This window comes from Centruroides sculpturatus, unplaced genomic scaffold (genome assembly GCF_000671375.1).
Source record: "Centruroides sculpturatus isolate CEXI.00-Female unplaced genomic scaffold, Cexi_2.0 scaffold423, whole genome shotgun sequence".
NCBI lineage: Eukaryota > Metazoa > Arthropoda > Arachnida > Scorpiones > Buthidae > Centruroides > Centruroides sculpturatus.
In genome coordinates, this window is record NW_019384765.1 from 24,217 (window position 1) to 49,491 (window position 25,275).

Here is a 25,275-nt window from a genome sequence, read left to right on the forward strand (position 1 = left end):
GATACAATGGAACAAACTAAAAGAAAAATAAGTTTATTCAAATATATATAAAGCAATTTAGCCTGAAGACAATTTTTAGTATGTATGTATATATATATATATATATATATACACATACACATTTAGTAATACAAAAGTATATATATATATATAAATAATAGGTAGAACATGGTGATAGTGTCCTGTTTGATATGCAGGAGCAAAAAATAATTAATATTGTATATTTTAGTGGTTGTGCAATGTTGTATCTAATAAATATATGTATCAATTATGATTTTGCAATGGCAGTGTTTTTCTTTCCAAAATATGCAGTTTTCTCCAACTTTACAGCATTTTCTTTTTCAGCAGCTCTACATAATGATCATACTCCAACAAATATATTATCGCTACCATCTGAATTAATCGTATCAACAGATATTTAAATAAGCAAAGCAGAAAACAAAGTTCAAATGATGATTATCTGCAAATAGTTTTTATCTCTAGGATCTATACTAAAGGAAATTAAATTCTCTTGATCTTTGCAGTAATTGATAAAATTTACAGAATTTGGCCTGTGTTAAAAATACTGATATTATCATAAAAAGTGACCAATCAATTAATCAATATTTTGTAAAAGTTGGAAGACTAATGTTTGAAGAATGCTATTGACAACATAGCTATATCATTTGATTTTTAATTTACTGTTCTGAGGAACCTAGAATCAATTAAATGCTGAATGGTCTATCAATATTTTACATAAACTAATTCTTTCAACTGGAACTTTTATTCTGAACTAATTGAGATTTTGGAATTGCCTTATAAATTCAGAATGAATAAAGTAATGAATATTATTGTTTCTTATTTTTTGCTATCTAAACCAGTACCACAGAACATTAAGCAATATATCACTGGCTATAGATATGGATATATTTTAACTTTTAACTAATTGTAATAAAAAAATTTATTTTAAATATACTATTTGATATTTTTTTTTATTTCTTATTATAAAGATTTCACTTATTAGGTAATTATTAAATGGAGAATGACTGTTTCAATGTAATAAATGTTCTTATAGATTGATATTCAAATGAAAAATTCTATTCATAATAAGAATATTCTTGAATAACTGTAAATATTAAATTAATTACCTCTCTTGTTTCTTCAATATCATTATGATCAACAGTTGCTGCTAATTCCGTTTGCAAATATGTTAATGCTGCTACTGGATCATTTTGAGTGATTTCCTGAAAGTGATGCTGACGAATTAAACGTTGGCATTGCCTAAGAAGCTGTTCTTTGGTAGATCGGCATAACTAATTTTTTAAAAAGTAAAAGTTAAAAAGTTAAAATCAAAAAATACAAAAAATATTGAAAATCAATAATCATAAGATATAGCTTACCTGTAAAGACCAAAAGTCATCTAGTCTCATTTTTGGAAAGCAAGATCTACCAGGATTTCCACCAAATAAATAATGAACCTAAAACATTTATTAATACAGTAAATATAAATGCAATAATTACAATAATTTTTTCTTGAAAAATACTTTTTATATTCAATCTAAAGATATTAAGTTAAAAGATTTTAATATTAAATAAACAAATTTCAATTAAGTAATGAAACAATTGTTGTAATTATTTTTTATAATTACTAGAGAATAATTTAATTATTTTTCTTTTAATCATCATTATTAGAATTTAGCTTTTTAATTTAGAGATAACATCTGGCAAAACTATCAAACAAATTTCAGAATACTATGAAGATCACCATGCATTGATGAATGCATATAATTTGATCAATCCAAACCAAATACAATGAAGAGCTTTAGTTATTCCTGGTAAAAATCAGGAATAACTAATCTATTAGTTGAAATTACTTCATAATATAATTAATCATAAATTTTCTTTCCAATGAACATACACACATCCCATATACATTCCACTAAATTTGACTTTTTTTTCTATAGATAAAACAATAATCAATAAAACATCCTGTTTGAAGGCAATTATTTATTGTAACAATGCCAGGCTACAATTTTTAATTTATTTAATTTAAAATATATGCTCTCCATCTTAAATTAGTAGTGTCTTGCCCCTATACATCATACTTTTCCTGTTAGCAATAGAGTCATGCTGGTCATCTATTAACCTTTCAGCAGTGGGATAGGCTGCATTTCTTTATGCAGCAAGAGTGTAGTGTAAATGATGTCATGAGCAGCTATCACTACACATTGCTGCCTCATAGTTTAGAAACACTTTCCACTCGAACGAAACATGGATGCAATAATCTATCCTTTAATTCCAGTTACAGCCGAAAGTAGTGCTTTAGTTAAAGTACTACAATAATTAAAGAAAGAGATATAAAGAATTGAACATTTATTTTTCCATAAATGTGAATAAAGTAAAGAGATAGAAGATATATACAGTAAGACCTCACTTAACACTGATTCAATATGACACGGTCTGCTCGAAGCCTAAAAAAGCTCAAATTTACGCTGATTTAAATTATCGCAGCATTTCATTGATTCATATATAACACGATTATTTGCGAACACAAACCAATCAGCAGAAGGTGGCAAAAAGGTATACTTTCTTTAAATCTATGTTTGTTTGGTCAAATTTTGGAAAAAATATATCATCATGGATGCCATAGGAAATATCAACTTCGCTTGGCAAGAATTAACTGATAAATGCATGAACAAATATGGAAGAAGTTATAACTGAAGGTATCCAAGAATTCTCAACGAGAAGAGCCTATCGCTGTATTGTTAGGTTGACCAAACTCAACCTAATCAATACAGCAGGACTAGAAGATGTAGACGAACAGGATATTGAGGAGTTACAGCAGGTTTCTGGTGAGAGCCTGACCAATAATGACCTTCAAGAACTGGCAGAACACGGAATTCACGTGGAACTGGAAAATAGAGATTCTGAAAACAAAGAACCCAAAATATTTCTCTATGGATTTCCTTAGTAAAAATTTGGTAATGATAACCAAAATCGTTGATCAAATTGTAGCAAATGATCCAGATTTTGAAAGGAGTGCAAAAGCAAAACGAGGCATTTTGGATGCAATCTTCTGCTACCAACATTTGCTTAATTTAATTAAGGGAAGAAAAAAAGTGACAAATGAAACTTCACGACTTTATTGCAAAAAAACAAGAATTTCAGAAAAGTGAGGACCTTTGTCGCAAAAAATGAACTAATTAATATACAGTTTAACCTGCTTATAACGTCATCCATGGGACCGGCAATTTTTTGACGTTATAACCGAGTGTCGTTATCTGCGGGGTCATAATTTCAGTTCCATAAAAGTATCAAGTCTGTTTAAGAATCTATTATAAAATTCATTAATTTAATATCGTNAAATCGAATCAGAAAAAACAGTCTTTTATTTATCACCTGAACACACATGATATCTTTGTGTTTCAGACCTTTGGGCCCGTTATCAACAGGTTTCCAACCGACAATCTAACATCATGGTTTATAAATACATCCTCGAATCCAATAATATTTAAGACAATAAATAATACACATCCAATCTCAACATTCTTGAATGTTTAATTAAAAGTGAATAATAAATGATGAATAGGATTGGATATGTATTATCTGTTTTTTCTGATTTGATTTTTAACTTGCAGAACCAGTTATATCCAGTATAATAAGTACTAGTAATAAATTAAGTCCTAGTTGACAATTTAAGCATAAATACATAAGTTAAGAACAAAGGTATAAAATTTGAGTATAGAATAGTGCTGACAAAATCCAGAAATTCTTTAAATTGGTTAACTGTTAAATTTAAAATTGTTTTATCAAAATAGGTTTTGGTAAAAAGAATTTAAAATATCAAATGCCAAACCAGTTTCAAAACTACTTTGAATTTAGTAGAATTAGTGTTTATTATTGTGTTTTACTAGTATTAATAAAGTATACAATAAATTTTTGTCAAGAGTACTGATATGCCTGTATCATGTATTGTTTCTGCCAAAAGGAAGTCTGTATTTCTTCAATGTTGGTTACACTGTGGTCTAATTATTTAATAAATAGTATTTAAAAACTTTATCATTTTAAAATTAATTCACTTTAATTTTTACGTTGATTTTAATTTTGAAATTTAAGCATGAGTAATGCATGGCATTGTCTTAAAAAGTCAAGGATGATATATTGATGCCATGTAAAAAATGTAATGTTACACTAAGATTTTTTTTCAGTACATCAGTTATGTGGAAGAATCTTAAATCTAAGCATATTTTACTGCCAATAAAAAGTCAAAAATGGCAAGTAAACACAATGCACTTAATACCATAGTAATGATACAAATTTCATTGTTTGTTAAAAACCAGTTTTGAAAATAGCATTTTGGTTTCTCTAAAACCACGATTTACCAAAAATTGGTTTTGTTGCCATCTGAAATCATTAAATAAAATGTCAGTTTTGAACATATGAAAATTATGATTTCTAAGATCTAATGAGAGAGAAATATAATGAAAAAATAATAAGAACACCTCTTTTCATGTTTATTATATTTAATAATTTGTGATAATGAGGAAATTATTCACTCTCTCTATTCATAGTTGATTAACTTATGAATTTTAATTACTTAACAATCAGATATTAGATGAAAACATATTTAATAAAAATACATTCTGTGAAATAAATACCAGGAATTGTTAAATAAAATACAAAATATTGGTTTAATTACCCAAATTTATTTTTTTGCCTTCAAAATATGCTGGCCCTGTTTGATGCAATACACTTCTGCCAACAAACAATTCAGTCATCAAAACATTTCTTATAAGTGCTTTCTGGTATAGCCTGAAGATCCCTCTGCAAATTTTGTTTTATTTCTTCAATCAACTCAAAACATTTTCCACAAAGTGGTAATTTGAATTTGGGGAAGAGGAAAAAGTCACATGGGGCCACATCAGGTGAATACAGTGCTTGGTCGATGACATTCATTGTGTTTTTGATTAAAAATTTACATACAAGGGCCGATGTTTGAGATGGCACATTATCGTGATGAGACATCCGAGAATTGTTCTTCCACAAATCTGGTCTTTTCCATCAAACATTCTCAAACACCTCATAATGCCCAGTAATATTGTTTGTTGACTGTTTGTCCCTCTGGAAGAAATTCCAAGTGGACAACACCATGACAGGCAAAGAAAACAGTCAACATGACATTGATTTTTTGTGCAACTTTGATGTGGTTTTTTTTGATTTTGACATGGCTCATTCTCGTAGTGCCATTCCAAAGCTTGTTGACTGATTTGCATGTCAAACTCATAAACATCTCATCACCTGTTATGATGAGTTTCAAGAATGTGAGGGCTAAATTGGCTCATTCAAGCATGTCTTCAGCAATCTTTTCCTAAAGATCTTTTTTGAAGAAAATTTAGCACCTTCGGAACAAGTTGTGCTGTGACAGATCTCATGCCCAAAAACACCCACTAAAGTAGTGCAAACAAATTCATGAGACATGTTTAGATTCTTACCCATCTCTCTCAAGCTTGAATGATGATTTTTCCATCACCATTTCCTTCACTTTGCCGATTTTTTCCTCAGTTGAAGATGATAAAGATCAACCAGAACAAGACAAGTCTTCCCCCACTTCTCAGCCATCTTTAAATGCTTTGTACAACTCATATGCACATGTTTTGGATAAAGCTGACTCACTGTAGACCTTCTGCAACATTTTCAATTTCTCAGCCAAAGAAATTTTGTTGGCAACACAAAATTTTAGACAAACTTTGTTCAATATTTTTGTCCATTTTGAAAATTGCAAAGCACACTTCACGTTCGATGACAAAACCAACAGTTGTAAATAAATTGGTTGACAGATGGCGCTACATTACACACACACTAGTACCAACTTACAGCAAGTAGTTTTCATATCTTTTACATAGCCTTTCGAAATGGACAATTCCTGGTATTTATTTGACAGAATGTATATGTAATCAAAGAATTACATATACATTAATTAATTAATAGAAAGTTAAGATTATAAAAAGTTTTCATCATTTCAGATTTGAAACACACTTAATAAAATAATAAGCAGTAGCATTATAAATTTATACTAAAGAAGAATTATCCATTTAGCATAAATTTGAATAACTGAAAATTACATTTGAATAATTAAATAACTGAATTTGAATAACTGTAAATTANGTGAATGTCTACCAATTTGTGTTTCTTTGCAAGCTCTTGGTGTATTATATTTGCTACTTGATTGTGTCTATGTAAGTAATCTGTTTGTGCCAAGAGCTTGCAACCAGAAGTGATGTGTTATATGGATTCTGGCATGATGTGACATTTTCTGCATGTGTCATTTGTGAGTATCTTTGAGTATGTGTTTTCTGTAGTTTTTAGTATTTATGGCCTGATCTTGTATGGCAATCATGAATCCTTCCATCTCCCTAAAGAGGCATCCCTGATCTAACCAGCTGTTTGACACAGTTTTGTCAACAAAATCCAGGGCCAGGTCATAAGGATGCCTGCCATGGAGTGCCTTTCGAGCCCACGATTGCTTAATGGTGTCTATGCTTTTTATGTGTTGTGTCATGTCTGTATGATGTGAGTGTAAGTTTAATGGTGTGTTATTTGAGTTTGCTAGAGTTACTGCTTTATGTAACTGTAATGTTTCTTGTTTTTTGTAGAAAAACTCTCAGTGACTGTATTTGTTTGTAGTGAAGGTTTACCATGTTGATCAGACCACGTCCACCATATTTACGTGGAAGAATTAATCTTTCTGTGGCGGATTCAGAATGATTTGTTTATGCTTAGTAAGTGTTGTTCTTGTTTTCCTTTGGAGTTGCTCAAGATCTGTGTGAGTCCAATGTATAACTCCAAAGGAATAAAATAATACTGGAACAACATATGTGTTTATTGCTTTAACTGTGTGCTGAGAATAGCATTTAACCTACTTTGGTATTCTTTAATTAATCTTTGCTTTATTTGATATTTTAAGTACCTGCTGTATTTTAAGAGCCTATTTTCTACACAATGAGGGGGGAAAAAATGTAGATTTTAATATATACAATTTTTTCATTTATGGTTTAATTTGGGTCTTTTTTTATGTAAGAATTATTAGCACAATGTTTTATTAAAATTTTCACATTTGGAGTCAAACTTGAAAAATTACCAGTAATTTATCAGTAAACCAATAACATTTTGAAAGTTTACTGTATTATTGTTAATAAAAAAAAGTTGATAAATTTGCAACCCCTAATGCCAACTTGCACTATGAAGCCATCACTTTTAAAACTGTCTTTTTCCAAAATGCTGTAAGAGATGACATCAGATTCCAAACTGTCTACATATCAATACTCTTCAAGAATCAGTTAATTATATATATAAAATTTATCTTAGTAATTTCTAATTAGTTATATATCTGTGCTCAAATAAAAAGCAAATAGATGATTGATATTCAGTTCTAGGGCATCAATCAATCTATTTGGCTATGATCTGTTTTTAGCCTTATTATGCACAAAAATCTATAGACATATTGATAATACATATTCATTGAAAAGTCAATATTTCATCATAATGTAATGAATAATCATAATCATCCAATTATTAACATAAACAATTCTTGTAACAATTTGTCCGTTATTACAATTATCAATGTTCAGAGAAATAAAAACAGTTACTTGACATTTGATTACCAATTATAGACAACTGTATTATAAAGCAAATATATTATTATACATGAATCCCAAATGAGACTCCATGATCCATCATATTCTATAATGTCTCTAAGTATGATCTCTTATATGGTACATATTTTGAACTAAAGTTTATAGCATCATAGTTCAAGATACATACTATACATAGAAACATATTAAAAAGTTACAGAATGAGAGAATAATACTACAATTAATGTAGAAACAAATTTCAACTTCAAAAGACTATATCCAGTAAGAGATTATAAAAGTATGTTTTCTTCCTATGTGTGCATTTTAAGTGCAACTTTTATAATAACCTGTTGCTATATATAGCCTTATGAAGTGGAGATTGAAAATGAAGATTAAAAATTCCTCTGACTTTTAGATAATGTATAATCTGTTTCTATATTAATTTTATGTGCACGTTAAGTGATGAAAAATACTATTTTTCATTTTACATTACTTACAGAAAGAACATGAATTTCATTTAAATCAGGATCAATTGTTGCTCTTTGTGTAAATCCTGCAGCAGGCACTACAAAGCATTAATTAGATATTAATAAATTTAAAATTATAATTGTATTACATATTTCAAAAAATAGAATAATATAATTTCTATACTTATTAATATGTTACCTTCAGATTGTGTTCCATCACATATAATTTCAACTTCATCAGAATCAACATTATATGTAAAAAAATCACTTAAATATTCTTTTGACCTTTGTCCGGCAAATATATACAGCAATCTTGATTTCTGAAAAATTTTTTTAAATTTCTAGCAAATTATAATTTACGTTGTTGTTATTTATACATTCATAAATACCATATTTATTCACATATAAGACAAGGTTTTTATTCATTTATCACAGCTTCAAATTCCTAGGTCATCCTATACACATGAGCAAAAGTTTCTTTGCATTTCTGCAAATAATTTTTGTGAACTGTGTATTTGCATTTTTTACTGGATGCATACCCTCTTGTATTTTAAAACAAAAGTATTTTATCTATGTCATTTGAATCGTTCTTGTATATTGTCAGGTGTAAAGATGAATAGCAATAGGAAAAGCGAAGCTTTTGAATTGAATTCATATACCCTGAAATTCCATCTCCTTTTCTGGAATTCCATCCCTGAATTCTATACCCTGAAATTCCAATATCACATGGGAGCACAATATATGTTTTAATCCATTCCCATGTGAAAACAGATGATTACTCAGAAATCAGAATTCAGAGAAACTCGTAAGTCTAATTGATGGAGAGTTGATTTGACTGTTAAGAATTGGCAAAAAAAGGTTCCTAATTGTCCAGCTTTACATTAACAAATTATGTTGTCAATTTTACAAGATTTTCCTTAAAAGTTTAAGATGCCAGTAATTTTTGTGGGATAATGTGTGGATTTACATTCATTTGATATTTTACTTGTGATTACATGAAATAAAATTAGAATTGTATTAATAAATCTAATTTTCTTTATTTTGATCTTTAAAGTCACACCATTTTGATATTCAGTTCTACGCATCAATTTTTAAGACGACCTTGTTCTATATGCGAGGTTTTCTTATATGTGAGTAAATATGGTAATAATACTATACCCTGAATATTTTTAGCATTAAATACTAATATTTCTGTGTATATACTGTCTACTTGGACCTTGTTTATTAATAGGACTTATTATACTGATATAGTTTCTGATTAGCAAAGAGAGGAGATCTTAGTCAAAAGTCAAAAATTTTACCTGAAAATAAAAATATTTTATTTTGATTAAGTTCTCCTCTCTTTTCTAATCAAAAACTATATCAGTTTAATAAGTCCTATTAATAAACAAGGTCCAAGTAGACAGTATATACACAGAAATGTAAAAATTAGTAAATCAGTAAGGACATAAAGGTAAAAAGAACTAAATATTAATAATTTGATAAAAGATTCTAAATGTAAAAATTTCTGAAATAACTCACTTCATGAAATAACATTGAATGACCAATGCGAGATTTTATTTCTTGAGGGCCTAAATTAACATTCGAAGAATCATCTCTTAATTTATGCCAGGTGTTAGTTGGTACATGATATGCATATAATCCACTAAATGATGGCTCTGTACATAACCTATCATCTACTGTTGCCAAATTACTGAAATAGAATATTTCATTTTTTAATATTGACTTTATTTTGTAAAATTTATAGTTATCTTGAATTCCATAAAATTACAATAATCATGTTAATACAAACAATATAGCAACAACTGAATTTTATTGATTATAAATGCCAATTAACAATGATTGCTTACATCATCCATAAAGTTAATCAAAATCAATAAATCTGTAGTTTAAACATCAATTAGCAAATTTAATTGACACATGTAAGAAAGCATTTAAAATTTTTAAAAAATTTTAATTAAAATTTAGTATAGCTTAGTTATAGAATAGCATTATAAAATATAAAAACTGTGTTAATTAAAAGTTTTGTATTTTATGGAATTATATTATTTTAATACAATTAAATAGATAAAACAATAAAATTAAGTAATTTTTACCTATTTAAAATTCTTCCACCAAAAACATAAATAGTATTTTTACCAATGTCCATACACATTTGATGATCAAATATTAGTTTTGGTCCACCCATTGCTGCAGTGTCATCTGTTATTTGTGTCCATTTATNTCTAAAAAGTTATAATAATAAAAAATGCCAATTTTAGCTAGATAGCTAAAACAGTAAAAATATGTCTTCTACTCTGAGAAATATGGATTTAAGTCTAGGTTGGATTCTCATAAATTTTCATGAATAATTTGACCTGAAATGCTGTCTATCCTCATCATTGCTCCTGGCCATTTGGATCTGGCTGAACCCATAATGTGCAAGAAAAAATGAAAACAATTTAAATGGTTTTTAAATTTTTTTTACCAAATGGTAAAAAAAATTTAAAAACTTTTTAAATATTAATTTGATGAAATATATATCTAAATCACTTCACAAAGTGTACTCATGTCCAAAAAATAACCATCCAATTCATAGATAGAGTGAAAAATGATCAAGTTTCATACTTTTGTGAGGAGTGCTATTATTGCAAGAAGGTAGAGAGAGAAGATTTTGAAACCCCATGCAAGACTTTTCTGAGATGCTATGAATGTAATTTCATTTTCATGGATGAAACACACAGGTCTGCACTCACCAATGACTTTCTTGACAAAATTTGTCATATGAAATGACTAACATGTACATAAATCCCATAGAATGTATGGGATGCTTTAGTTGTATCTCATCAACTACCACCAAGAACACTCTGGGAGCTTTAAGATTCTCTTGTTCAAGAACACATTTTGCTTCCAACAAAGCTATTAAACAACACTATAACCAGTATGAGCAATTGCTGTGCAGGGTGTGTGCATACAGGACAAAATCATATGCCATATTAATCATTTTCTGTGAAAAAACTCAACAACAATGCTTAATACTTTTTCTTGTTGTTTTTGATTTGACATAATTTAGATTAAAGTTCTGCTTTTCAATTGTTGTATTACATAAAAAATACAATGCTCTGATTATATGTTAAGTTTTATGCTATTCTGATCAGTAAGTAGTTCCTATGATATAGGCCAAATTAATGTTTATTCTTATTTTTTGGACATGAGTGTATATATAAAAAAAAAGGAAATTATGACAGAGTCAATGTGGAATCAACTAAACTAAACAGTATAGATTATATATATTTTTTAAAACTTTATCTTTAATTAATTTAATGAACCAAATTCACTTGTTACAAACACTTTATATAATGCAATCTTTGTTATACAAAAAAGTTTTCTGAAAACAAATGTTATAAAATAATCTTGATCTTTACCATAATGTTTTGATAAAAAATCAGTTTTCTTTTCTAAAATCTTTTTCAGAGTAAAATATATTTCTTTTTTAATACTTTCTTGATAATATCAAGGATTTTAGTACTTGATTTTTTCTAATATAAAGTTTTACAATAATTTTTTTTGCTTAATTTTCAAATCCATATTCAGTACAAGGTGGTATCAGCAAGTTCCAGCACTATAGCTGGCATTACAGTACCATTCAACAGAAGTGCACATGCTTGTCAAGGTCAATGCTTCCATATCTGCTGATTCATTATACCAAGCAGCTTTGTAATGTAAACATGCATTCAGTCATTATGTGCAGTTTTGTATATAGTGCAAAGATCATTCTGTGATCTATACAATGTCTGACAGATTTGAGCAATATTCAGCCATCAAGTTTCATGTGAAGCCCAGGAAATCTGTTACCAAGGCCCTGAAAATGCTTTCATAGACTTTCAGCAAATATTTGCTAGTGTGAGATAAGCAGGGGGTCTCATCCTGACCTCTTAATCTGCATGGGCTGGTAAAGACTGATCTCGGAGTCATTTGGATGGCTGGCTAGGAGGGCAAAACGAGTGGGGAGTGCATCAGTAAGTCGACAGGTTTCCTTGGATAGATAGGAGACAGCTTTAAACAACAAAGAAGGAGTTTATTATATAACTAAAGCTAATTTACATGAGTATTCATAAAGAATTAAATGATTAAATGCTTAAATGCGGATAACACAAATCTATCTATGACGGCGATCTAACTAGTAACTATGTCACATGCCTAACCTCTAGAGTGAGAGAGTTTACAAAGTTTACTGCACTCAGATATACCTTAATATGCTGTTGGATGATGGTATGCGACGATCATTTGGGACTATGGAAGCTGGAACAGTCTTATGTCTTCTACCGATTTCTCCTTGGACAGGACCGGGACAGAGACACTTGTACTCAGACATTCCTGGGACGATTGAGTTGAGGGACAATCGCCCTGAACTTCCTGTGACGATTGCTTTTATACGATCATCATTGGCACTGAGCCAACTGGTCATTCACTCGCTATGATGACTAATTAGCACGCGCACAATGACTAATTAGCAGACACGCGATGACTTGCCTTTCTTCCTTCCTAACTTGTCGATGTTTAAGAGTCGACATCCGATCTATTTCTGTGGGAACTTGCAATAATTTTATTTCATCCTCTAATGTTAAAAATGTTAAACACAAAAATTTACACCCTCAAAACCCTCATGCTCACACTAGGTTAAACATAGGTTTTTGAGTGGCACACGGTTCAAGGCTGATCAAGTGTTAATTCAAGATGACAAGCATACAAGGCAGCCAATCACCAGCAAAACAGAAGAAAACGTCAAAAAAATTTGCCAACTGATCCATGAGGACCACAACCAAACAATCCATCAGCTCTGTGGAATAGTTGAAATTGGTTATGGAACTTGCCAGGAGATTTTCACAGACAATCTGAACATGTATTGCATTGCTGCAAAATTTGTGCCCTGGCTCCTGACAGGTGAACAAAAGCAGTGGTGTCTTGACATGTGCAGTGAGCTTCTCAAAATGGACAATGATACCTTAACTCTCTTATTGAGGATCATTATGACCAATGAAATTTGGGTTTATGGCTACAATCCCAAAACAAAACAAGTGATCACAATGGAAGAGTCCACTATCACCAAAAAAAGATGCAGTCAGAAGTGCAATAAACTGCATGCTTATGGTTTTTTTCCAACATTAGGGGCATCATTCACCAAGACTTTGTTCCTCCCAGCATGACAGTCAATTCTGACTTTTACTTCAATGTTTTGAGCTGCTTAAGAAAAAATGTGAGACAAAAATGACTGGAACTGCGGCACAACCACAATTGGCTGTTGCATCATTACAATGTGTTCTCTCACATCTCTCTAAAGATGATGTAGTATTTGGCAGGAAACAGGATGATAGTTGTTCCATGCCTTCCATACTCACCTGATTTAGCCCCATGACTTTGTCATGTTCCCAAAATTGAAACTGAGGTTAAAAAGGCATTGCTTCAAGACCATTGATCCAAGCAGAATCATAGACAGTATTGGAAACCTTGCAGGAAGAAGACTTTCCATGATGTCTTTGTGTCATGGAAGTGCTAGGATCACTGTATATGCTCCCAAGGAAACTATTTTGAAGAGGATGGCAATTAAATTCTAATAATATTATCCTGTAAATTCTTATAGGCCTAGTCTGGAAACTTTCTGATACCCCCTTGTATCTATAACATAACTATAAATAATGACAGCTGAATAATCTGAAATCTGATATAAATCAAAAATATTTATTGGATATTCCTGTTTTTGCAATATTTCTAAGAATTTAAAGACTTTTAACATATAACATAAAATACTCTTTCAAGATTTAACTCATCTGAAAATCTACAAAGAAATACTTACATAAAAGTGATAAATGAAAATAAATTTTTTAACAAACCAAATGATTATATCAGTTTCCTGAATTACTGAAAATTCAAATTAAATACTATTTATATTTTATCTAAATTCAAATTTAATTTGAAACAATCTATAAGAGGATGATCAAAAACTTATTGTTCAACAATGCTGCAGTTGCATGTATGACATGTACTGTGTCCAGACTGAGCCAATGCAAAACCAATGATCTAGCTATGCAATAAGGTATTTGTTGCACTCAGAATTGTTTATGGATTATGTGTACATATGTTGATAGTATCATTACTACCAAATACTTCCAAATCAGATCAATGTGTTGTTGTTTTTGGGGTGGAAGACTGCAGAACGGTAAAGATTTATGGAGATGCATGCATGCCCAAAACTACTATTGTCAAATGATGTGTAAAGCTTGTGAAGGCCACAACAATATACAACCTCATGTTGACAATGTCATCAAACAAAAATTGGGCACCCTTAAATGGGAGACCCCTGGAGTATCCACTGTAAAGTCCAGGGGCCATATTCTGATCACTTATCTTTCATCTCTTCTTTCAGAGACAAATGATCAAAAACAAGAGATGAAATTCATCTCTCAGAGACAGAGGCAATTCTTCTTGTTTGTAATGATCTAGTCTTTGTTGTTCACATCAGGATTCAATTAGGTTGATTATACATGTTCAGGTTATATGCACATACAACATGGTATAAAATTTTAACCAATAAAATTGTAAAATTTTCAAAAATATAGAGTATGTAATTATAGATCACATGGTAAGGAAAACACGAGTTCAAATAAAGCATGTAATTTTGACAAAGATATGTTTTTTTTTGTTTTATATTGTTTTTACAGATTGTAATGTCAAATTGTCTCTTAATAAGTAAAAATTTTAATAATCTAAGTTAGAAAAGTGTGTTAAGGAGAAATTAGATGGTAATATTTTGAAAAATACTTAGAGACAGATAAGATTAACATGATATTCAATAGTTTAGTGATTGATGTAGGATAATTAAAAAGAATGGAATTAGTGGCATTTCTGAGTAGGCACTGGAAAAAAATCAGAAGCATTTTCTCTCTGGAAATATTCTTTTCTGAGATATAGAACATTCTCTAATATGATTGTACAGTGCATTGCATGTAGCATTCAGTCACTCATACTGGATATAACGAAATCAAGGCAACAGACAAAAGACTGGATGAAAGACAACTATCCGCTGGTCTCTGGGAGACAGAATCTTTAAGAGAAAAACTTGTCCAAAATTGCATTTGGAGAGATGCAATGATCTCTCAAGACAAATTATTAGCCAATCAGCGACTGGCTTGTGATATAGACAATGTCTCATGAAGATGACAGATGATGACCAGAATACGGTCTCATCTCTCTCTGCGTGTGTGTTTTTCATGTCTTCAGTTCTCTGAGAAAGTCTCTGAAAGGATGATAGTTCCAGTCAAACAACATGAAGAGGGATATATTAAACTTTCTTATGCAGCAGTCAACCAACTTCTACTAGAAGGGAATTGTTAACTTGGTTTGTCAATGGTACAATTTCATTAATGCTTTCTTCTTTATGGAATGAACTTACCTCATCTACAGCCTTTGAATGGAAACTTTCTGATTATCTCTTATATTATTAAATATCATATGCTACTACAAGAATATACAAATTTTCTCAAATTTTCCTAATTATGAAGAGCATTTATTTATCAGGAGTTTTTACGAATGATTAAATTTTAGTAATTTAGTAGAAATTTGATAATTACTAATTTTTTTTAATATCTATGTTATCTGGACTTATTTTAATATTTTTCTATCAGATCCATTTTCTCATATTAATCTCTTCATCAACAATTATTTTGTAATATTGTTTGATATAAACTTAGCAATTAAAACTGTTTTTACAATTTAAACAATTTTTATCATGAAAATAAACTTTAAATAAACTACGAATGCTGAGAAAACATGATATATTAGTTTCAGCAGCATTTAATGATTAAATCAAAATTTAAAAGAAACAGATTTTTCTGAGATATTATTATCTGAAATATCTAAAACTAAATGCTAAAACTCATTTCTCATTTTAGTGCAGATGTATTTGGTGAAATTAAGACAATAATTTAAAATTCAGATATTAATGTATTTTTTTACTGATATAAAAAAAATTATTAATGTGTCAGTAACTTAAACTATTGTTTTAAAGAAACCAAAGGAAAACAAATGATAAGTATACTATCAGCATCCATCTTAACTTGTCAATGATTATTTTAAGAACTTATTGAACTAAGAAATGACATTTGCAAATTTCAAGTGCCATAATGATAATAAATATTTATGATAATTAATGAAACGATTAAATTACTGAATTTATGCTTAAAATGTCAGAGCACAATAACTGTTAATAGAGAGTTTAATATGAAAAATTCTATAATAGATATAAATGATTAAATTAGTTGTAAACTGCCTAAGTAAACAAAAAATAATAAATATAACAATAATAACCAAAGCATTTAAAATACTTTAAAGAATATTCTGAAAGTCAATACATGTAGACTATATTATAAATTTTTTAAAATTTTATATTAATCATGTTTATTTTAATAATCAAATCATCTGCTGCAGTTTTAATCACACTGTGATATAATTAATTAATTATAAAGATATTACATAATTTGGACTAAAGATAGGCAGTTATCCACCATTTCTATTAAACTAGTCCAAATTATGTAATATCTTTAAAATTAATTAGCCATATCACAGCCTGATTAAAAATTCAGTGGATCATTTGATTATTATTACTATATGTCAAACTTAGTTTTATACATAATTACATATTTTTTAAAACATTTAATTTAAATAATTAAAAACAATACTAAAATTAAGATATTTTTAAATCAGAAGTNTTAAAATATAGTATTTTCTTATTCTTTAGATAACTTTCAGAGTCATTTTATAAAATTTAATCCTTCTTAATCTTTCCATAATATTTTTATAAACAGTCACTTCGACTTTTTTATTTTTACAGCATAATATCATATTATACACACAAGCATCCATTTTGCTTTATATGTATAGCAGATGTAAAAGCTGCTTTATCTTTGCTGCAGCAAACATTTAGAAATGGTTCGCTACATTGCAGCACTGCATTTAGAAATGGATTTCAGAGTGTTTGCTGTAAAGAAATGTGAGTGCTGCATAAAGAAACGTGGCCATAGTCTGGTATGATGCTACCCCAAAGTAATGGGGAATAAGCATGTGGAAACTTTTTAAAGTATTTTTCCATATGTTTTTTTCTCATTACTCTTTTGGAAAAATATTTTGTAAAATTATGTCTAGTAAAGAAAAGTCTTTTTTTATTGTTACATAATTCATTTTTTATGTGAATTTTTTTCACAGTAGTTTTTGACGATACCCCCAAAAGAATTTAACAGATATATCCATCCCTCACCATTGCCACACGATCACCCTGGACAGATATATCCGTCCCTCACTGTTGAGTGGTTAACTGCTTTCAGGGAAGAATTTTGAACTGAAATAATGTGACTTATGGTTTGCATTGAAAGTTCATATATAGTTAATCAGGGCCTCCTGCCCCTAAGGTTTCCATATCTTGTCTCAGATTTCATCTAACTCTGTTCTCGAGATTAAGGAAAGACAGACAGACAACTGTGGGAATTTATAGGTCTACAATTTTTTTCAAATTGAAGCCCAATGAAAATTTGACATTACATAATAGATATTTATGTCTCATTATTTAAATTTCATTATATCTAATTGATATTAGAAATAATTTTTAATTAAATTTTTTACTATAAAATAATGAATAAATAAATAAAATAACTTTTTCTACTACAAAAGGAATTTTCACTTTTAGTAATTTTTATTCATTTTAATATCTATAAACAGTTAAAAAATTCACTTTAAAAGATTAATGTTTGTTTTAAATTTTTGAAGATATTAAGTCCAAAATAAAGCAAATGTTTACTAACCTTTTTAACATGATCATAAACTAACTGATGAGCAAATCGTGGACAGGGTTCTGTTTGCTGACCATTTTCTTGGCCTCCATACTCACTACGATAAATACAGGACCTAGATGTAGAGTGATGCAGTTGAGTAACATTCAATGCAGAAATGTAGCATCTAATAATTTATGTCACATCAGCTGTAAAAAATAATTAATAAATTACAGAATCTGTGCATTTAGAAATATTGATCATATTGACACTATCATCCAAAGAATGGATGGTATAAATGGACTGTTAATTTTGTATAAAATGAACAAGACGAGTTCCTTTGACTCATCTGATTTAGTATACTTAATAAATTTAAACATTTTTATCTTTGCATTTCTTCCTTTTTTTAAGTAATATACTGACATTGTGTTGATTGCATTTGATTTTTATGAATAGATAGATTGAAACATATTCATATTTTGATTTGCTGAATTTTACTGGATTCATATTAGAAATTACTCTTCTAAGCAATTAAAATTATCACTATTTCATCTGCTTAAGTTATTAAGGAAATGAAAAATTTTTACTTATTTTATCCTTTTTAACAATTTTGAAATGAAATCTACAGGTTTAGGTTTACAAATTTTTTGAGATAGATGCAATCATAACCTTTATGGTGACATTTTATTATTATTATTATTATTATTATTATTATTGTTGATTAATGCAAGTAGTACTATTCTTTACCATAACTCATGAAATATTATTAACAACAACTTGTCCTAATATAGATAATAGTTTCAAATCTATAGTTAAAACTTTAACTGTGTAATACATTATGTATTGTAATTCTATTATTATACACACAAAAGTGTAATGACTAACTGCTGTACAGTAAATATATAAGAATTCCTTTTTTATCCATCCAAGGAATTTTTATACAAAAGTAAATAAACATATAAATAAAATAAGCTGATAGTCAATTATTTAATTTCTTGCAAATTCAACAATATAACATCACTATAAATGGATTATATAGTCAATTTATTTGTTTAGATATATTTTTTCTCAATGAGCATGAAGTATTCTGCCAATATTGTCCAATGATATCAATAACACTAATAATTTGTCAATTACTTTTCTGTAAATGATATGACTNCCACCCATTGCTGCAGTGTCATCTGTTATTTGTGTCCATTTATTAGTATCTATATCATAAACATGAAAATCACTCTGAAATTAAAACAATAAAATAAATTAAGTATTTAAAGAATTGTCTTTAGTTTTTTAAATTAATTCAATAATTTTAAAAAATTTAAGTAATTTGTACAATACTTGTTATTAAATTATATAATTGTTGTCTATTGTAAAATTAATTAATTTACAATTATAAGACTAATGTCTTAATTTTCTATATTTAAAAAATATATAAGATATTGTGTAATGTGTATCCATTGATAAATCTTACTGCATGTTTTGATGCACTAATAAACCTATTATGTGAGTTGCACCCGAATGCATCCGAACAACAAAAGGACCTCGAAATGATGGCAGATCTTGTATGCTTTCAATCATTTTTCAGTTTCGAAGGTAAAATTTTTAAGCAGTTAAGAGGGGTCCCGATGGGCAGCCCAATGTCTGGCCTGCTCTGTGAGTTAGTGGTGAGAAAAATGGAGCGCTCTGCACTTATCAACTACAATGAAGACATAATCCTATACAACAGATACATTGACGATGTGCTAATTGTATGGAAGAACGACACAAAGATACAACAATTCTTGAGCCAAATGAATTCCAACCAGCATGGTTTAAAACTGAACCTGGAACAGATTAGTAGCAAAGAACTACATTTCTTAGACATTAGCATTGAATTTAGGAATGGATCACTGTATACAAAGGTGTATATCAAGCCTACTCATGATCCGATATATATACCAGTGACATCTAATGATCCAACTGTATATAAACTTTCTGCCTTTAGGGCGCTAATCAGAAGAGCGTTTCTGTATTGCTATAACGTGATGGACACAATGGAGAAACTGAACAGAATTAAAAAAGTGGTGAAAGGGTTGGGATTTGGAACAAGATCTGTAGAGCATCTAATTACCACATACAATGATCCTAGAAAGAACAAAAAGAAAAAACCAGAGGGAAGCAGCAACATCACAAAATTCACATATAATAAACGTCTATTCCCGGTTACGAAAGAAATCGCGAACTACAAAAACACCAATATAGTATACAAAAGAACTCCCACATTATATACGTTGCTCAGAAACAACAAAGAAAAAATTAATGAAACAAAACAAGCAAGAGTATATGCAATACCGTACAAGAACGACCAATTAGGAATAGATAAAGAATATATAGGAGTCACTAATAGAAACCTTAGCGTGAGGATGAAGGAGCATAAGTATGACGTTGCAAAGAGCCGATATGCAACAGCGTTATCAAAAATAGTGCAAACAGATGGATCCATAGTTAAATGGGAGGAGGCCAGAATCATTGCAAAGGTACACTCGCCAACACTTGCGTCCACAACAGAGAAGTGTGAGATCTACAGATCTAGCTTGATGGATAAATGTTTAAACTATAAGGATGCAACCATTTTACCGTCGGCATGGAAATACATAATCAGAAAAAAACTCATAAGATGATACATCCACCAGGCTCAATAAAAACCTGTGTTATTACAGTAGAGCGTCGATTATCCGAATCAATTGGGGACTGGGGTTGTTTGGAAGATTGATGTTTCGAATAACCGATTATGTATGAAAAAATATATTAACCTATCCCATGTTGAAATTTTTCTCCGTTGCGTGTCGCTTTGCATTGAATTTTCGTCGATGTTAAGCCTAACGTAAACTTTTTAAAATAATAATCGTGACTATTGTATCGTTAAAAATTATTTCTTTACTTTGTACAAACAAAATAAATATATTGAAAAATATAAAAACAATAAAAAATTATACTTCAGAAGTTAATTTAGTATCAAAAACGTAAAATATTTGAGTAGCCAAGACATAGCCAAAGATTGCAGCGCCACAGCACTGGCGAAAATTTAAATTTGCCGACTGGAATTGTTTTGGATAATCGACGCTCTACTGCATATAAAAAATGTTTACATATTGTATTGCAGGAAATTACCGTATTTTGTATTCCTTTTTATATTATTTTGTTTTTCATATTTATTGTATTAATTTCATTATGCTTGTTTACGTAATTTAATTTCAACATATGTTCTAATATAATTTAAATTTGAACATGTTCAATAATGGCATGGATTCGAACGTCTTTAACCTGATGATGGCCCATGAAATGGGTTGAAAACATTTGTTTAGCTGAATAAATGTGCATTCTCAGTATTAAGGTGTGTTGACTGTATATTGTTAAAGAATCTGAGTGAGAATAAAAGATTAAAATATAAACATCAACAACAATAGCCTGTTATATAATAAACACGCCAAACAATATGCCAAATTCTACGGCTATGTAAAAGTTACAATTAAATACAGTATAATTTTCTTTGAATACACGTTATACATAAAATATTTTTTCAGCATTAAACGCATTATTGTATTTTATATTCATTTATATGGGAAAAATTGTTTTGCTTAATGAGTGTTTTGCATTACGAGTAAGATTCTGGAACAAATTGTGCTCATTAAGACCCTGTACACACTAGGCATTTTTCAACGCGCGTTAAACGCGCGTTTTAAAGAACCAAGAGTTCTATGTAGCCGTACACACTCAAATGCCAAGCACGCGTTAAACGCGCGTTTATAGATTTTTGTTAAAACGCGCGTTTTGCGGGCACTTTACGGGCGCTTTGAGATATATGTGCTGCCTTATAGCGACGATGGAGGAGCACACACAATCAATTACTTTCTCGTCCATTTCCAAACTGAGCCAGTGCTAAACGCCGAGCTAACGCGCGTTAGCTCAGCGTTAAACGCGCATTGAAAAACGCCTAGTGTGTACAGGGCCTAAGCGAGGTTCCACTGTAGTTAAAATGTAACAGTATTATAAATATGAGAAAGCTAGCAATAATTATCAAATAAACTCAAAATATTTAAAATTGATAATAAAACAAAGCATATCTTTTTCACCAATACCTTTACTACAATATAATTGAAAGAGTAAGAACAGATAAGTTAAAATTACAAAAAAATGAAAAACATTATAGTATATCAAATTAAAATTTAATATTTAATGTTATAAAATATAAACAAAATTAAATATAAGAAAATAAATGATTTTTAATAATATTTTTCCACATGCTAATTATAAAATAATGAATGCAGACACAAAAATATAACATTTTTTAAAATTAATCTATAATGACTAATGTTTTTTTAAAAGTTTTCATACCTTTAAATTTTCTGGAGTTCTCATTGTTGAATCTAAATACTTTCCCAATGTAAATATTTTCTTTCTTTCAGAATCAAGGCACATTTTATGGCAGGATCTTGGACTGGGCCCATTCTTCAAAATAAAATTTAAAAAATTTAATTATTTATAAATATTCTTTAAAAAATACTTTAAAAACTTAATATTAAGCAAAATACAAATGGTTACAGTAGCTATAACTCTGTAAAATTGTTTTAGTAAAAAAATCCTAAATCATAACAGCATTTATAGGCCTATTAAACTTTTTCTTCAAGTTTTTTAATCCAATTTTTTAAAATTTATACTTTAAAAATATAATAGTTTATTACAAAAAATTTACCTAAACATTGAAAATCGAATCAGAAAAAACAGTCTTTTATTTATCACCTGAACACACATGATATCTTTGTGTTTCAGACCTTTGGGCCCGTTATCAACAGGTTTCCAACCGACAATCTAACATCATGGTTTATAAATACATCCTCGAATCCAATAATATTTAAGACAATAAATAATACACATCCAATCTCAACATTCTTGAATGTTTAATTAAAAGTGAATAATAAATGATGAATAGGATTGGATATGTATTATCTGTTTTTTCTGATTTGATTTTTAACTTGCAGAACCAGTTATATCCAGTATAATAAGTACTAGTAATAAATTAAGTCCTAGTTGACAATTTAAGCATAAATACATAAGTTAAGAACAAAGGTATAAAATTTGAGTATAGAATAGTGCTGACAAAATCCAGAAATTCTTTAAATTGGTTAACTGTTAAATTTAAAATTGTTTTATCAAAATAGGTTTTGGTAAAAAGAATTTAAAATATCAAATGCCAAACCAGTTTCAAAACTACTTTGAATTTAGTAGAATTAGTGTTTATTATTGTGTTTTACTAGTATTAATAAAGTATACAATAAATTTTTGTCAAGAGTACTGATATGCCTGTATCATGTATTGTTTCTGCCAAAAGGAAGTCTGTATTTCTTCAATGTTGGTTACACTGTGGTCTAATTATTTAATAAATAGTATTTAAAAACTTTATCATTTTAAAATTAATTCACTTTAATTTTTACGTTGATTTTAATTTTGAAATTTAAGCATGAGTAATGCATGGCATTGTCTTAAAAAGTCAAGGATGATATATTGATGCCATGTAAAAAATGTAATGTTACACTAAGATTTTTTTTCAGTACATCAGTTATGTGGAAGAATCTTAAATCTAAGCATATTTTACTGCCAATAAAAAGTCAAAAATGGCAAGTAAACACAATGCACTTAATACCATAGTAATGATACAAATTTCATTGTTTGTTAAAAACCAGTTTTGAAAATAGCATTTTGGTTTCTCTAAAACCACGATTTACCAAAAATTGGTTTTGTTGCCATCTGAAATCATTAAATAAAATGTCAGTTTTGAACATATGAAAATTATGATTTCTAAGATCTAATGAGAGAGAAATATAATGAAAAAATAATAAGAACACCTCTTTTCATGTTTATTATATTTAATAATTTGTGATAATGAGGAAATTATTCACTCTCTCTATTCATAGTTGATTAACTTATGAATTTTAATTACTTAACAATCAGATATTAGATGAAAACATATTTAATAAAAATACATTCTGTGAAATAAATACCAGGAATTGTTAAATAAAATACAAAATATTGGTTTAATTACCCAAATTTATTTTTTTGCCTTCAAAATATGCTGGCCCTGTTTGATGCAATACACTTCTGCCAACAAACAATTCAGTCATCAAAACATTTCTTATAAGTGCTTTCTGGTATAGCCTGAAGATCCCTCTGCAAATTTTGTTTTATTTCTTCAATCAACTCAAAACATTTTCCACAAAGTGGTAATTTGAATTTGGGGAAGAGGAAAAAGTCACATGGGGCCACATCAGGTGAATACAGTGCTTGGTCGATGACATTCATTGTGTTTTTGATTAAAAATTTACATACAAGGGCCGATGTTTGAGATGGCACATTATCGTGATGAGACATCCGAGAATTGTTCTTCCACAAATCTGGTCTTTTCCATCAAACATTCTCAAACACCTCATAATGCCCAGTAATATTGTTTGTTGACTGTTTGTCCCTCTGGAAGAAATTCCAAGTGGACAACACCATGACAGGCAAAGAAAACAGTCAACATGACATTGATTTTTTGTGCAACTTTGATGTGGTTTTTTTTGATTTTGACATGGCTCATTCTCGTAGTGCCATTCCAAAGCTTGTTGACTGATTTGCATGTCAAACTCATAAACATCTCATCACCTGTTATGATGAGTTTCAAGAATGTGAGGGCTAAATTGGCTCATTCAAGCATGTCTTCAGCAATCTTTTCCTAAAGATCTTTTTTGAAGAAAATTTAGCACCTTCGGAACAAGTTGTGCTGTGACAGATCTCATGCCCAAAAACACCCACTAAAGTAGTGCAAACAAATTCATGAGACATGTTTAGATTCTTACCCATCTCTCTCAAGCTTGAATGATGATTTTTCCATCACCATTTCCTTCACTTTGCCGATTTTTTCCTCAGTTGAAGATGATAAAGATCAACCAGAACAAGACAAGTCTTCCCCCACTTCTCAGCCATCTTTAAATGCTTTGTACAACTCATATGCACATGTTTTGGATAAAGCTGACTCACTGTAGACCTTCTGCAACATTTTCAATTTCTCAGCCAAAGAAATTTTGTTGGCAACACAAAATTTTAGACAAACTTTGTTCAATATTTTTGTCCATTTTGAAAATTGCAAAGCACACTTCACGTTCGATGACAAAACCAACAGTTGTAAATAAATTGGTTGACAGATGGCGCTACATTACACACACACTAGTACCAACTTACAGCAAGTAGTTTTCATATCTTTTACATAGCCTTTCGAAATGGACAATTCCTGGTATTTATTTGACAGAATGTATATGTAATCAAAGAATTACATATACATTAATTAATTAATAGAAAGTTAAGATTATAAAAAGTTTTCATCATTTCAGA

General features: G+C 29.4%; 1 protein-coding gene across 1 annotated transcript in view; it reads right to left on the reverse strand.

The window, feature by feature from the left end:
• LOC111628902 (muskelin-like) overlaps window positions 1–25,275 on the reverse strand; it is an 82,656-nt gene that overhangs the window by 17,258 nt on the left and 40,123 nt on the right. The window contains exons 11-18 of the mRNA XM_023372759.1: window positions 22,246–22,359; window positions 19,056–19,107; window positions 10,174–10,279; window positions 9,599–9,770; window positions 8,277–8,397; window positions 8,099–8,175; window positions 1,380–1,457; window positions 1,128–1,292 (exon numbers count right to left, since the gene is read on the reverse strand). Of these exons, the coding sequence (XP_023228527.1) occupies window positions 1,128–1,292; window positions 1,380–1,457; window positions 8,099–8,175; window positions 8,277–8,397; window positions 9,599–9,770; window positions 10,174–10,279; window positions 19,056–19,107; window positions 22,246–22,359 (885 nt within the window). The remainder of the gene's footprint in view (window positions 1–1,127; window positions 1,293–1,379; window positions 1,458–8,098; window positions 8,176–8,276; window positions 8,398–9,598; window positions 9,771–10,173; window positions 10,280–19,055; window positions 19,108–22,245; window positions 22,360–25,275) is intronic.